The sequence below is a fragment of the Bombina bombina genome, chromosome 9 (genome assembly GCF_027579735.1).
Source record: "Bombina bombina isolate aBomBom1 chromosome 9, aBomBom1.pri, whole genome shotgun sequence".
Lineage (NCBI taxonomy): Eukaryota > Metazoa > Chordata > Amphibia > Anura > Bombinatoridae > Bombina > Bombina bombina.
The window spans coordinates 48,694,959-48,711,149 of record NC_069507.1 but is presented as its reverse complement, the minus strand read 5'-3'; the positions used below and the strand labels follow the sequence as shown (position 1 = coordinate 48,711,149).

General features: G+C 40.2%; 1 protein-coding gene across 1 annotated transcript in view; it reads left to right on the top strand.

Moving 5' to 3' along the window:
- PARG (poly(ADP-ribose) glycohydrolase) overlaps positions 1-16,191 on the top strand; it is a 482,847-nt gene that overhangs the window by 390,681 nt on the left and 75,975 nt on the right. Inside the window, 1 exon segment of the mRNA XM_053692075.1 lies at positions 10,557-10,662. Coding sequence (XP_053548050.1) covers positions 10,557-10,662 — 106 coding nt within the window.

The window sequence follows — 16,191 nt, the reverse complement described above, 5'->3', positions numbered from 1 at the left end:
ACTGAAATAGATTCCTATGCGAATGTATCTTTTTATTGTATCATCTAAATAAATGTATTTTGAAATATAGTACAATTTTTTATGAAAAATGTGTTTGTGTTTAATTAAACCAACCTTTCTCATTATTGACCATCACAAAATGGTGAGGGTTGTCTCTAACACCCAGTGAGCAATTTATACTTTTGAATATTACTTGTGTACAAATATGTCACATTATGTGTTAATAAATGAATACGTTACTTTATTATGCATGCTTATATCATTTGGCCCCACTATTTCTTTGACCCTTTATTTCTCCAACATTGGTGTGTCCAGTCCACGGCGTCATCCATTACTTGTGGGAAATATTCTCCCCCACAAGTAATGGATGACGCTGTGGACCGGACACACCGTTGGAGAAAGTAATTTATCAGGTAAGCATAAATTCTGTTTTCTTTCATGTAATTAGCAAGAGTCCATGAGCTAGTGACGTATGGGATATACATTCCTACCAGGAGGGGCAAAGTTTCCCAAACCTCAAAATGCCTATAAATACACCCCTCACCACACCCACAAATCAGTTTTACAAACTTTGCCTCCTGTGGAGGTGGTGAAGGAAGTTTGTGCTAGATTCTACGTTGATATGCGCTCCGCAGCAGGTTGGAGCCCGGTTTTCCTCTCAGCGTGCAGTGAATGTCAGAGGGATGTGAGGAGAGTATTGCCTATTTGAATTCAATGATCTCCTTCTACGGGGTCTATTTCATAGGTTCTCTGTTATCGGTCGTAGAGATTCATCTCTTACCTCCCTTTTCAGATCGACGATATACTCTTATATATACCATTACCTCTACTGATTCTCGTTTCAGTACTGGTTTGGCTTTCTACTACATGTAGATGAGTGTCCTGGGGTAAGTAAGTCTTATTTTCTGTGACACTCTAAGCTATGGTTGGGCACTTTTATATAAAGTTCTAAATATATGTGTTTAAACATTTATTTGCCTTGATTCAGGATGTTCAACGTTCCTTATTTTCAGACAGTCAGTTTCATATTTGGGATAATGCATATGAATAAATCATTTTTTCTTACCTTAAAATTTGACTTTTTTTCCTGTGGGCTGTTAGGCTCGCGGGGGCTGAAAATGCTTCATTTTATTTTGCCTTTTTATGGTCTTTGATAGCATTATTTGTTTTCATTAGATACAATAAATGCATATTTTCATTTTTCTGTTTTCATTCAGATTATTTTCTGAGGATGCGGAATCTCATATGATTCACTTACTCTTCAGAACATAGTTAGAGGATCTTCTTTTCTAAAGCTCTTGATCCCTCACACAAGGGTCACCTTTTTTAGGTTTCCAGATAGTTTGTGTCACTGTCCTTGTCTCTATCAGACAAGGGATAATGTTATTGGGTTCCGTCTATCGGTACCTTTAGTCTCTATTATTTCCTTCAGTTGCTATATATGCATAGAAGTTTTAGGTCTTATGGCCACAGCATTGGATTCAATTCCCTTTGCTCATTTTCTCTAGAAAGAACCTTTTCAGTCTTTTATAAGTATTGTTTCTTCAAGAACATGGTTGGAGGATCAATTTACCAAAAACCAAAAAGTTTGTTTGATTCCTCAGACAAGGGTAACCTTTTTAGGTTTCCTGATGGATTCAGTGTTCTTGATTCTGTCTCTGACGGACAACAGGCGTCTGAAATTGGTTTCAGCTTATCGAAACCGCCAGTCTCAATCATTCCCTTCGGTAGCCTTATGCATGGAAATTCTAGGTCTTATGACTGCTGCATTGGATGCGATTCCCTTTGCTCGTTTTCACATGCGACCTCTTCAGCTCTGTATGCTGAACCAGTGGACAGATCACCATTGTTTAGTTCAGGGGGCTTCTTTTTGTTCATCCAACCTAGACTGTGATCTCAACAGATGCAAATCTGACAGGTTGGGGAGCTGTATGGGGGTTTCTGACAGCACAAGGGGTTTGGGAATCTCAGGAGGTGAGATTACCAATCAACATTTTTGGAACTCCGTGCAATTTTCAGAGCTCTTCAGTCGTGGCTTCTTCTAAAGAGAGAGTCGTTCATTTGTTTCTAGACGGACGATGTCACAACCGTGGCATATGTCAATCATCAAGGAGGAACTCACAGTCCTCTGGCTATGTAAGAAGTCTCTTGAATACTTGTATGGGCGGAATCCAGCTCCTGTCTAATTTCTGCGGTTCATATCCCAGGTATAGACAATTGGGAAGCGGATTATCTCAGTCGCCAAACACTACATCCGGGCGAATGGTTTCTTCACCCAGAGGTATTTCTTCAGATTGTTCAAATATGGGGACTTCCAGAAATATATCTGATGGCTTCTCATCTAAACAAGAAGCTTCCCAGGTATCTGTCCAGATCCAGGGATCATCAGGCGGAAGTAGTGGATGCATTGTCACTTCCTTGGAAGTATCATCCTGCTTATATCTTTCCGCCTATAGTTCTTTTTCCAAGATTCTAAGGAACGTTAGTTTATTCTGCTGGTGGCTCCAGCATGGTCTCACAGGTTTTGGTATGCGGATCTTGTCCGGATGGCCACTTGCCAACCGTGGACTCTTCCGTTAAGACCAGACCTTCTATCGCAAGGTCCTTTTTTCCATCAGGTTCTCAAATCCTTCAATTTGAAGGTATGGAGATTGAACGCTTGATTCTCAATCATAGAGGTTTCTCTGACTCTGTGATTAATACTATGTTACAGGCTCGTAAAACTGTATCTAGGAAGATATATTATCGAGTCTGGAAGATTTTCATTTCTTGGTGTTTTTCTCATCTTTTTTCTTGGCATTCTTTTAGAATTCCTAGAATTTTACAGTTTCTTCAGGATGGTTTGGATAAGGTTTGTCTGCAAGTTCCTTGAAAGGTCAAATCTCTGCTCTTTCCGTTCTTTTTTTCACAGAAAGATTGCTAGTCTTCCTGATATTCATTGTTTTGTACAAGCTTTGGCTCGTATAAAACCTGTTATTAAGTCAATCTCTCCTCCTTGGAGTTTGAATTTGGTTCTGGGGGCTCTTCAAGCTTCTCCGTTTGAACCTATGCATTCGCTAGACATTAAATTACTTTCTTGGAAAGTTTTGTTTCTTTTGGCCATCTCTTCTGCTAAGAAGAGTTTCTGAATTATCTGCTCTTTCTTGTGAGTCTCCTTTTCTGATTTTTCATCAGGATAAGGCGGTGTTGCGAACTTCTTTTAAATTTTTACCTAAGGTTGTGAATTCTAACAACATTAGTAGAGAATTGTGGTTCCTTCATTGTGTCCTAATCCTAAGAATTCTAAGGAAAACTCGTTGCATTCTTTGGATGTAGTTAGAGCTTTGAAATATTATGTTGAAGCTACTAAGGATTTCCGAAAGACTTCTAGTCTATTTGTTATCTTTTCCGGTTCTAGGAAAGGTCAGAAGGCTTCTGCCATTTCTTTGGCATCTTGGTTAAAATCTTTGTTTCATCATGCCTATGTCGAGTCGGGTAAAACTCCGCCTCAAAGGATTACAGCTCATTCTACTAGGTCAGTTTCTACTTCCTGGGCATATAGGAATGAAGCTTCAGTTGATCAGATTTGCAAAGCAGCCACTTGGTCTTCTTTGCATACTTTTACTAAATTCTACCATTTTGATGTGTTTTCTTCTTCTGAAGCAGTTTTTGGTAGAAAAGTACTTAAGGCAGCTGTTTCAGTTTGATTCTTCTGCTTATAATTTCAGTTTTTTTCATTATAAGATTTAAACTTTATTTTGGGTGTGGATTATTTTCAACGGAATTGGCTGTCTTTATTTTATCCCTCCCTCTCTAGTGACTCTTGCGTGGAAGATCCACATCTTGGGTAGTCATTATCCCATACGTCACTAGCTCATGGACTCTTGCTAATTACATGAAAGAAAACATAATTTATGTAAGAACTTACCTGATAAATTCATTTCTTTGATATTAGCAAGAGGCAATGAGGCCCACCCTTTTGTGGTGGTTATGATTTTTTTGTATAAAGCACAATTATTCCAATTCCTTATTTTTTATGCTTTCGCACTTTTTTCTCATCACCCCACTTCTTGGCTATACGTTAAACTGATTTGTGGGTGTGGTGAGGGGTGTATTTATAGGCATTTTGAGGTTTGGGAAACTTTGCCCCTCCTGGTAGGAATGTATATTCCATACGTCACTAGCTCATGGACTCTTGCTAATATGAAAGAAATTAATTTATCAGGTAAGTTCTTACATAAATTATGTTTTTTTTAGACATAGTATTGTATTATAATGATGGGAGGGTCTAATAAAGCTCCTCCTACCCCAGATTTAAATGTGAACGCCATCTGATTTGTGTGTGAGGAAGGAAGACTGTGTACTAGTATTCTGGGATCTTGTATGAAACAAGCACAGGGGATCACCTTTTATAAGTAACTAGAATTTCCCTTTAAAAGGATATGAAACCCAAATTGTTTCGTTCATGATTCAGATAGAGCATGCAAATTTAAGCAACTTTCTAATTTACTCCTATTATAATTTTTCCTCGTTCTCTTGCTATCTTTATTTGAAAAGCAGGAATCTAAGCTTAGGAGCTGGCCCATTTTTGGTTCAACACCTGGGTAGCGCTTGCTGATTAAATGTAATAAACAGAAGTTGTGCAGCTTCTAAAAGCCTTGCATGCTTTTTCCTTATAGCAGGGGAAGTCCCCTTTTTGCGCACCACGTAATCGGGTGTGGCTCATTACGTTTTTTCCTTGCAATCCTAATGCTGGCACTCTGGCAATCCTATGGAGAGCGTCCTATAACTGTCGGGATCTAGGAGGTGGTGAGTGCCCCAGCCATTGGAGTTATAAAGGTGCCTCCTTTTTTTTTTTAATAATAATTAGTCCTTGAGGAATTGTTGTTTACATGTTTCCCTTACTGTGGGATTGCATCTTCAGCAATGGAGGACTCTGATACTATGTTAGAAGGTTCTGCACCTTCTATTATAAATAATAACTTTTTATATTGTGAGGAGGCGGTGGTTTGTCCACCTTCTCAATTTTGTTCCAATTGCCTGGGTACCATTCCAAAGTCTAAGAAGGGAGCTAAATATGATAACCCCTCTCTAGCATGATTAGTCCCTCTGAGCCGTCAACCTCTCAGGATTCTGTGGTACGGGAGATGTCTACCCTATCCCCTCAAACCGCTTCACATGCAGTTCCCCACGGCAGGCCTAATACTCCAGCTGGAGGGGGCTTTTTCCCTGTGGACTTTACCACGCAGTTACAGTCTGCGGCCCTGAGTGCCTTACCTATCTCTGGGAAACGTAAGATAAAGGTCAAATATAGTTCTACTGAATTAGATTCAGCTAATTTCCAATCGGATTTAGCCAGTATGTGTCAGTTGTCAGAGGATGAGTTAACCTCTGTAGTGTCAGAGGGTGAGCTCTCGGAGAAGGAGACTTCATGTACTAAACCCCCTCCTTCCGAAGAGCCCTTCTTTAGATTTAAGATTGAGCATCTGCGTTTTTTGCTAATGGAGGTTTTGTCTACATTAGAGGTTCCAGAAGCAACACTGCCAATTCCTTTATCTGTGATGCGAATATGCAGATTATACATTTGAACGCAAAGGCTTCAGGTTTTGCGGTTCTAGCTCTCAGGGCTCTGGTTGAAATCTTGGTCTGCGGATTTAGTTTCTAAATCCAGACTCCTTACCTTTCAAGGGGAAGGTTTTGTTTGGTCCAGGTCTGGACTCACATTTCTTCTGTTACCGGAGGAAAAGGTGCTTTCCTTCCGCAAGATAAGAAAAACAGAACTAAGGGACGACAGTCCTCTACTTTTCGTTCCTTTTGTTCGGACAAGTCCCAGAGAACTCAATCGTCGTCCAAGCCTGAGCAACCCAAGAGTACCTGGAAGCCTGCTCAGTCCTGGAATAATTCCAAGCAGACTAAGAAGCCCATAGACAACAGATCTTCATGAAGGGGCAGCCCCCGATCCGGGATCGGATCGAGTAGGGGGCAGACTGTTGTTTTTCGCAGACGCTTGGTTTCAGAATGTTCAGGACCCTTGGGTACTGGAGGTTGTATGTCAAGGGTACAGGAAAGGATTCAAATATCATAAGCCCATGGGCAGATTCCTCCTCTCCAGACTGTATACAAGACCAGAGAAGAGGACAGCCTTTATAGATTGTGTAAGGTATCTATCCTCCTTAGGAGTAATAGTCCCAGTACCTGCATCAGAAAGAGGTCTGGGGTTCTATTCAAACTTCTTTGTGGTTCCCAAAAAAAAGATTATTGTCCAATTCTGGACTTGAAGTGTCTGAACACATTTCTAAGCATCCCCTCCTTCAAGATAGAGACGATCAGATCGATCCTTCCCCTGGTTCAGGAAGGACAATTTATGACTGCCATCAATCTGATGGATGCATACCTGCATGTTCCGATCCACAAGGATCATTTTCAGTTCCTAAGGTTTGTTTTTCTGGATCAGCACTTCCATTTCATAGCACTTCCGTTTGTAAATATCCTGGGTGCAGTAGCTAAGACAAAGTTCCTAGATGCTCTTGTGGCGGTGGCCAGAACTCAAGCAATTGCAGTAGCTCCGTATCTGGACGATATCTTGGTACAGGCACCATCTTTTTGTCTGGCAATGGAACACTCAGAATTTCTTCTGAGTGTTCTTCGGTCTCATGGATGTAAGATAAACTTGGAAAAGAGTTTTCTTACCCCAAATACCAGGGTGAATTTCCTGGGTACGATAATAGACTCGGTATCCATGAGGATTTATCTAACAGATCAGAGACGTCACAAGCTGACATCGGCGTGCCTTGCCCTCCAGGCCACCTTAAGACCTTCAGTGGCCCAATGCATGGAGGTGATTGGACTCATGGTGTATTGTATGGACATTATTCCTTTTGTCGGATTCCGTCTCAGATCTTTACAACTATGCATGCTGAGACAGTGAAATGGTGATCATTTGGACCTGTCACAACAGATCGTATTGGACAGCCTGTCGAGAGATTCGCTCTCTTGGTCGCTTTGTCAAGATCACCTATCTCAAGGCACATGCTTCTTGAGACCGTCCTGGGAGATTGTGACTACAGACGCCAGCCTTTCAGGCTGGGGAGCAGTTTGGGGTGCCAGGAAGGCACAAGGTTTATGGACTCAGGAGTCCTCCTCTCTCTTCCAATCAATATTTTGGAACTGCAGGCAATCTTCAATGCACTAAAGGCTTGGCCCCTCCTGGGTTTGTGCCAATTTAACAGATTCCAATCAGACAATATAACGACGGTTGCTTACATCAACCATCAGGGAGGAACGAGAAGTTCCTTAGCTATAAGAGAGGTGTCTCCAATCCTGGAATGGGCAGAAGCCCACAGTTGTGTGCTGTCCGTGATCCACGTTCTTGGTGTGGACAACTGGGAAGCAGTCTTCCTCAACAGACAATCTTTTCACCTGGGGGAATGGGTTCTCCATCCCGAGGTGTTTGGAGAGATTTGCAGCAGATAGGGGGATGCCGGAGATAGATCTTATGTCCTCTCATCTCTATGCCAAACTACCCAGGTACATATCGAGGGATCTCAAGCAGAGTTAACAGACGCTCTGGCAGTTCAGACTCGTATATCTCTTTCCTCCATTGCCTCTTCTCCCTCGTGTGGTAGCCCGCATCAAGCAGGAGCTAGCATCAGTGATCCTAATTGCTCCTTCCTGGCCACAAAGGACTTGGTTCGCGGATCTGGTGAGAATGTCCTCTTAACCTCCATGGAGGTTACCTTGTCGCAGGGACCTGCTGATTCTCTGAGGCTGACTGCGTGGAGATTGAAAGCTTAGTCTTCGCCAGAAGAATATTCTCTGAGAGTGTCATAGACACTTTGATTCAAGCTCGTAAGCCGGTTACTCGGCGCATCTTCCATAAGATATGGCGGACTTATCTGCACTGGTGTGAGGAGCGTGTTTTTTCTTGGCATAAAGTGAAAGCCACAGTTTTATCTTGTTCTCCAAGATGGCTTGGAGAAGGGTCTATCTGCCAGTTCTCTAAAGGGACAGATATCGACCCTGACGGTGTTGCTGCACAAAAGATTAACTGAGCTTCCAGATGTGCAGTCCTTTGTGAAGGCTCTGACTAGAATACGATCTGTGACTCCGCCTTGGAGTCTAAAATTTGTTCTTCCAATTTTGCAGCAGGCTCCGTTTGAGCCCATGCATACAGTTGACTTTAAACTGTTATCTTGGAAAGTTTTGTTTCTATTAGCCATTGCCTCTGCTCGCAGAGTCTCTGAGATCTTGGCTTTACAGTGTGACCCATCTTACCTAGTTTTTCATGCCGATAAGGCGGTTTTGCGTACTAGGTTAGGTTTTCCTCCTAAGGTGGTGTCAGATCGTAACAAGTAGCAGAAGGCCACTACGTGTTCCTTGTCTTTCTAGTTGAGGCATGTCATCCGCTTGGCTTATGAGAAAGCGGGACAGCAGCCTCCTGAGAGGATTACGGCTCATTCCACTAGAGCAGTTGCTTCTTCCTGGGCTTTTAAGAACGAAGCCTCTATGGATCAGATTTGTAAGGCGACTACCTGGTCCTCCTTACATACTTTTTCTAAATTGTATAAGTTTGATGTGCTTGCTTCGACTGAAGCAGCTTTCGGGAGAGGTTTTGCAGGCTGTGGTGCCCTCAGATTAGGGTCTGCCTTTTTCTTTATTCCCTCCCGTTATTCCTTCAGTGTCCTCTGGAACTTGGGTATAGTTTTCCCAACAATAAGGAATGAAGTCGTGGACTCTCCCTGACTTATGGAAAGAAAACAAAATGTATGCTTACCAGATAAATTCCTTTCTTTCCTGGAAGGGAGAGTCCTTGACCCCACCCGTGCACAAGCTCACAGGGTATACGTATACTAGTCTGTGATTGGCTGATGTCTGTCACATGATACAAGGGGCTAGAAAATAGGAAATCAAATAAATTTGTCTACGAATATGAAATTCAGAATAGGTGCTTATTGCATTATGTACTTGTTAATTATTATAAAGATGATGTGTGTAGCGCTAGACAAAAACCCAAATAAGCCTGTCTTGTGATACTGTCTCCTTCCTAGACAGTTAATTTAGAAAAAAATGATAAAACGGTAAGATGGCGCTAAAAGCTTTGGGTAAAATATGGTTCCAATATGATCACCAAATGTCCCTTTGATTAACTGTATTCAATAGGGTTTAAAACTTTAAGGTATGTCGTTTTCATAGCAATGTTCAATCAGTGTACCTTACACTTATCTAATGTGACCAATAAGTTAGACTAAACTTGATTCTTAGATTAAATAAACATATACTTTATTCTCCACCAATAAAAACAAACAGTTAATTGTCAGACGATTAAAATCTACTAAAAATCATTCATACATACATGCACCTCAGTTCCCTATCTGACTATTGTGTAGTGTCTATAAGTTATCTAATTGAAATAGCAGCGAATCAAAACCTTCTCCTGTGGTATATAGAAACAAGAGATATACAATATTGTGCAAAATACATATAATTGTGCAAAAAATAGTTGTGCAAAAATAAAAATAAAAAAGAGGGAGGAGGAGGAAGCAGGTAAGAGCCAGCTTACAAATAGCTGACCTGCTGAATAATCATTGCTTTTTAAAGATATATTATCAAGTTGAACTCAAACTAAAAACCTGTATGAGGTGAAATTTTAACCCAGCTATTAACTCAAAAATTTTTAAACCCAGCTATTAATTGAGATTGGATCCGCAATTATTTATTGAAAAGGTGCCTATGAGAAAGACTGTTTGACCTATTGAAGATTTCTACAGAAAGACCTTTAACATTTCCATTGTTTACACAAACATTAAGAAGGAGCATTTGGGTATAATAGGAACCGGTTCCGAAAGTGGCTTAAAGTATAACATTATCGTTTGGTTCATCCCTCTTTTTTATTTTTATTTTTGCACAACTATTTTTTGCACAATTATATGTATTTTGCACAATATTGTATATCTCTTGTTTCTATATATCACAGGAGAAGGTTTTGATTCGCTGCTATTTCAATTAGATAACTTATAGACACTTAACAAAGTCTGTTTCTATATACCACAGGAGAAGGTTTTGATTCGCTGCTATTTCAATTAGATAACTTATAGACACTACACAATAGTCAGATAGGGAACTGAGGTGCATGTATGTATGAATGATTTTTAGTAGATTTTAATCGTCTGACAATTAACTGTTTGTTTTTATTGGTGGAGAATAAAGTATATGTTTATTTAATCTAAGAATCAAGTTTAGTCTAACTTATTGGTCACATTAGATAAGTGTAAGGTACACTGATTGAACATTGCTATGAAAACGACATACCTTAAAGTTTTAAACCCTATTGAATACAGTTAATCAAAGGGACATTTGGTGATCATATTGGAACCATATTTAACCCAAAGCTATTAGCGCCATCGTACTTGTTAATTATGCAATTCTACTGTATTGAGTGGTCCTTTAGCTTGGTCATTTTACAGGTTTGTTTTGTTTGTTTTTTCAATTAAAATAAAAAGTATAATATTCAGTAACAACTATGTTTTATGTTATCAAGAGGTCAAATAAGTAATGATCTTTGTTCTGATCTCCTATAGGCTTTCTGTGGATTTTCCCGACCAAGAGTTCCTCCACAGAACTTGTCAGCAGTGGCCACAGGCAATTGGGGATGTGGTGCCTTTGGAGGAGATCCTAGATTAAAAGGTAAGCAGAATTTATGTTCTGAATTTGTGTGTAAAAATTGCACTTGTTCCACTTTCCCTAAAGTGACTGAAAATCAAACTCTGTGACTTCTTCTGAATGCTTTAAACCAGCTATGTGATTGCTTAGAGCAGTAGACAAACTCTTGCAGCTAGCTCATTAGCCACAATTAAGGGGCATAAGATAAATATACTCACTATGGTTTTGAAGGTAATTTTTGTAAACTGTTATTATAATTAACCCCTTAATGACCGCAGCACTTTTCCATTTTCTGTCCGTTTGGGACCAAGGCTATTTTTACATTGTTGCGGTGTTTGTGTTTAGCTGTAATTTTCCTCTTACTCATTTACTGTAACCACATATATTATATACCGTTTTTCTCGCCATTAAATTGACTTTCAAAAGATACCATAATTTTCATCATATCTTATAATTTACTATAAAAAACATTATAAAATATGAGGAAAAAATGGAAAAAAACACATTTTTTCTAACTTTGACCCCCAAAATCTGTTACACATCTACAACCACCAAAAAACACCCATGCTAAATAGTTTCTAAATTTTGTCCTGAGTTTAGAAATACCCAATGTTTACATGTTCTTTGCTTTTTTTGCAAGTTATAGGGCCATAAATACAAGTAGCACTTTGCTATTTCCAAACCACTTTTTTTCAAAATTAGCGCTAGTTACATTGGAACACTAATATCTTTCAGGAATCCCTGAATATCCATTGACATGTATATATTTTTTTTTAGAAGACATCCCAAAGTATTGATCTAGGCCCATTTTGGTATATTTCATGCCACCATTTCACCGCCAAATGCGATCAAATAAAAAAAATTGTTCACTTTTTCACAAATATTTTCACAAACTTTAGGTTTCTCACTGAAATTATTTACAAACAACTTATGCAATTATAGCATAAATGGTTGTAAATGCTTCTCTGGGATCCCCTTTGTTCAGAAATAGCAGACATATATGGCTTTGGCTTTGCTTTTTGGTAATTAGAAGGCTGCTAAATGCCCCTGTGCAAAATACGTGTATTATGCCCAGCAGTGAAGGGGTTAATTAGGGAGCATGTAGGGAGCTTCTAGGGTTAATTTTAGCTTTAGTGTAGTGTAGTAGACAACCCCAAGTATTGATCTAGGCCCATTTTGGTATATTTCATGCCACCATTTCACCGCCAAATGCGATCAAATTAAAAAAAAACGTTAATTTTTTCACAATTTTAGGTTTCTCACTGAAATTATTTACAAACAGCTTGTGCAATTATGGCACAAATGGTTGTAAATGCTTCTCTGGGATGCCCTTTGTTCAGAAATAGCAGACATATATGACTTTGGCGTTGCTTTTTGGTAATTAGAAAGTCGCTAAATGCTGCTGCGCATCACACGTGTATTATGGCTAGCAGTGAAGGGGTTAATTAGGTAGTGTGTAGGGAGCTTGCAGGGTTAATTTTAGCTTTAGTGTAGAGTTCAGCCTCCCACCTGACAAATCCCACCCCCTGATCCCTCCCAAACAGCTCCCTTTCCTCCCCCACCCCACTATTGTCCCCGCCATCTTAAGTACTGGCAGAAAGTCTGCCAGTACTAAAATAAAAGATTTTTTTTTTTTTTAAAGAAAAAAAAAAAAAGCATATTTACATATGCTGTGTTTAGGATCCCCCCTTAGCCCCCAACCTCCCTGATCCCCCCCAAAACAGCTCTCTAAGCCTCCCCCTCTGCCTTATTGGGGGCCATCTTGGGTACTGGCAGCTGTCTGCCAGTACCCAGTTTGCACAATTAAATGTTTTTTTTTATTTTATTTTTTTATTTTTTCTGTAGTGTAGCTTCCCCCCCCCCCACGGACCAACCCCCACCACCTAAAAAACGCCTAAGGGTTTTTTTTTTTTAAATTATTGGTCCCACTTTTATTTTGGGACACATTTTTTTCTGTAGTGCAGCGGTCCCCACCCGGTCCCTGCCCCGGCGCGCGCCCCCTCGTGCACGTGCGCGCACCCGCGCGTGCGCCCGGACTTCCACGCCCACGATCCCGCCCCCCTCCACATGACCAGGGCCATCGATGGCCGCCACCCACCTCCCACACCGGCTCCCACCCACCAACGATACCGGCCATCGATGTCCGGTGCAGAGAGGGCCACAGAGTGGCTCTCTCTGCATCGGATGGCCATCTAAGGTTATTGCAGGATGCCTCCATATCGAGGCATCACTGCAATAACCGGAAAGCAGCTGGAAGCGAGCAGGATCGCTTCCAGCTGCTTTCCACACCGAGGACGTGCAGGGTACGTCCTCAGGCGTTAACTGCCTTTTTTCTGAGGACGTACCCTGCACGTCCTCAGTCATTAAGGGGTTAAACTTTGAAATGTTTTTTCAATGTTTATTTTTGTATGCAAGTCTATTTTTCAATTCAGAGCTTAGTTGCAGATATGTACTACACATTAATATAATTACTTTAATGTGTCTTTAAAGGGAAAGGAAATTAACATTTTTTTCTTTTGCGGTTCAGATAAAGCATGGAGTTATAAACTACTTTCCAATTTACTTCTATTATCAAATTTGTCTCATTCTCTTGGTACCCTTTGTTGAAGAAGCAGCAATGCATTACATGGAACTAGCTAAACACATCTAGTCAGCCAGTGACAAGAGACAAGTGTGTGTAGCCACCAATCAGCAGCTGGCTCCCAGTATGTGCATATCCTTTTTCAACAAAGAATAACAAGAGATACAAAGTACATTAAAATGACATGTTCTATCTAAATTATGCAAGTTAAATTTTGACTTTCCTTTCCCTTTAAGGTGAACAGAAGATATGTTTTTGTTACGCACTTATTTTGCTTTAACATTCTCTGGCAAGCAAACAAGTTATGGATCTGATTTTAGTATCTACTCTCTAACACAGATCATATATGATGATGTTTTTAGCGCTATACAAATTGCATATAGATATTTAAGGGAATATAAACAGTCTACTAGGGGGCCATGGTCTGTATAGGAAGGCAAAGGAGGAGCTTCTATTTTTTTAAATGGTTGCTAGGAGACACATGAACTACTTCCAATCAGTTTCTTTCCCATGCTCAGTCGAGGACGTATGCAGCAAAAATATGGCAGGGTAAAAATAAACTATGTACAAATACCACCTCTTCCAAAAGACAATTAAAAGTATGTGTTACTTCTCAAAATGATTGACCATTTTTTAATATTCTGATTTTCTGATTCTTGCTACCATTATTATTTACAGTAAAAGTCATTCACTTTAACTGCCTATCAGAAGAGGTTGTAAAAACGAGTTATGTACAAATGCCACCTTTTCCAAAAGTCAATTCAAAATACTACTGAGAATGAATGGCCATTGTTTTTTTTAAATATTCTCATTTTTGCTACCATTATGATTATTACTTACAGTGGGAGTCATTATCTTGAACTGTTTATTAAAAGATGTGGTAAAGAATAATCAAAAATTAAAGGGGTAAAAACGACTTAACTTAAGCTGGCTTCACAGGATGCACGTGCACTAGCAGACATGTTCACTAGCAACTGTCACACTACTCTAGTAAGTGTCTAGTTAGAAATAACCCAGAGACTGAGGTAATACTATGAATTAGGTTCAACCTAGGACTCTGGACAACGCCTGGCTTTGACTAGTTCCAGATAATAAGGCACCAAAAAGAGTAAGTCACAAAATAAGTAGCCTGGAAGCTGTCACTTAGAATCCACAAAAGAATATCGGCACAAAGGTATGGCCAGGAGCAGATAGGGAACAGGTGTCCAAAGAGACCAGGACATGGTCAGAATTCAGTCCAAGATCAAAGTCAGGTATCAGTCCTATTGTGTAAAGTACCAGGGGTAGAGGTATACCAAGGTCACACTACTAGCCAAGGTCAAAGCCAGGTATAAGTCCTATTAAGTCCTATAATGCAAAGTACCAGGGGTAGAGGTATGCCAAGATCAAAGCCAGGTATAAGTCCTATAATTCAAAGTACCAGGGGTAGAGGTATGCCAAGGTCAAAGCCAGGTATAAGTCATATAATTCAAAGTACCAGGGGTAGAGGTATGCCAAGGTCAAAGCCAGGTATAAGTCATATAATTCAAAGTACCAGGGGTAGAGGTATGCCAAGGTCAAAGCCAGGTATAAGTCATATAATTCAAAGTACCAGGGGTAGAGGTATGCCAAGGTCAAAGCCAAGTCTCAGTCCTATAATGCGAAGTACTATGGGTTATGGAAGAGACAAGGTCCAAAACACAGTCCAAAAGATTCGTAGCCAGAAATTCAATCAGCAAAAAACGCACTCTACATGTATTAACAAGAATACTATACTCTGGAAAAAAAGTAAACTCGCACCAAAAACGACACAATAATGCAACCGCAATGAAACAAACAAGTATCACCAAAGGATGACGTCATAAAAACAACCCTATACGTGACAGCAACAGTTTCTTGTCCATGCTCAGTAGAGGACTTTAGCTACAAAAAAACCATGTGACAAAAATCCAGCTGAGAACTTAACTTCAAATCATCTTCGCTCCCTTCCTTTGGCAGTGGCTGTAGTCTACACTATAAGTAATTTTATGTTAACACAGTCTGTTTCTTTTTATGTTTACTTTGATTTAACTTATGGAGCTCTGTTTTATATCCCTTTAATGGGGTGATAATGGTTTAAAACTGCATAGCATCTATACACAATTAAGCGCTGCTGAAGGTCTGCAAACAAAATAAACATTTTTTAATGATCTAACACACTGTAATTGTGTGAGCACAATTTACTTGATTTTGCAACTCAAGGTGTTTGCTGAGGCCAGTAAGGGAGAGTTATTAAGGTTGTGTTCAGATGTTTGCAATCATTGTGTAGAATGTTGCAGGGTAGGTACATTGCATGATAAATGGACTTTTGGAGGTAAAGGAACACGGGGCTCTATTTATCAAGTTGTAGAGGCAGCTTTGAAGCCCTTCCTCATTAATGAGAGCCTAACAGCAGCAGTTGTAAGACCTCTGACAAGGTGGAGTTAAATTACTCTAATCTCATTGAGGGTTATACAGGCCTTGCTCTCGCGTGTGCAATAACAAATACTAGCAGCAGACTAGGTGCGCTTGCTTGTGCTATAATATTTACTAGCAGCAGACGAGCAGCGCTTGCTTGTGCAATAATGAATACTAGCAGCAGACGAGCAGCGCTTGCTTGTGCTATAATATTTACTAGCAGCAGACGAGCAGCGCTTGTGCTATAATATTTACTAGCAGCAGATGAGCAGCGCTTGCTTGTGCAATAATAAATACTAGCAGCAGACGAGCAGCGCTTGCTTGTGCTATAATATTTACTAGCGGCAGACGAGCAGCGCTTGCTTGTGCTATAATATTTACTAGCAGCAGATGAGCAGCGCTTGCTTGTGCAATAATAAATACTAGCGGCAGACGAGCAGCGCTTGCTTGTGCAATAATAAATACTAGCAGCGCTTGCTTGTGCAATAATAAGTACTAGCGGCAGACGAGCAGCGCTTGCTTGTGCTATAATATTTACTAGCAACAGACGAGCAGCG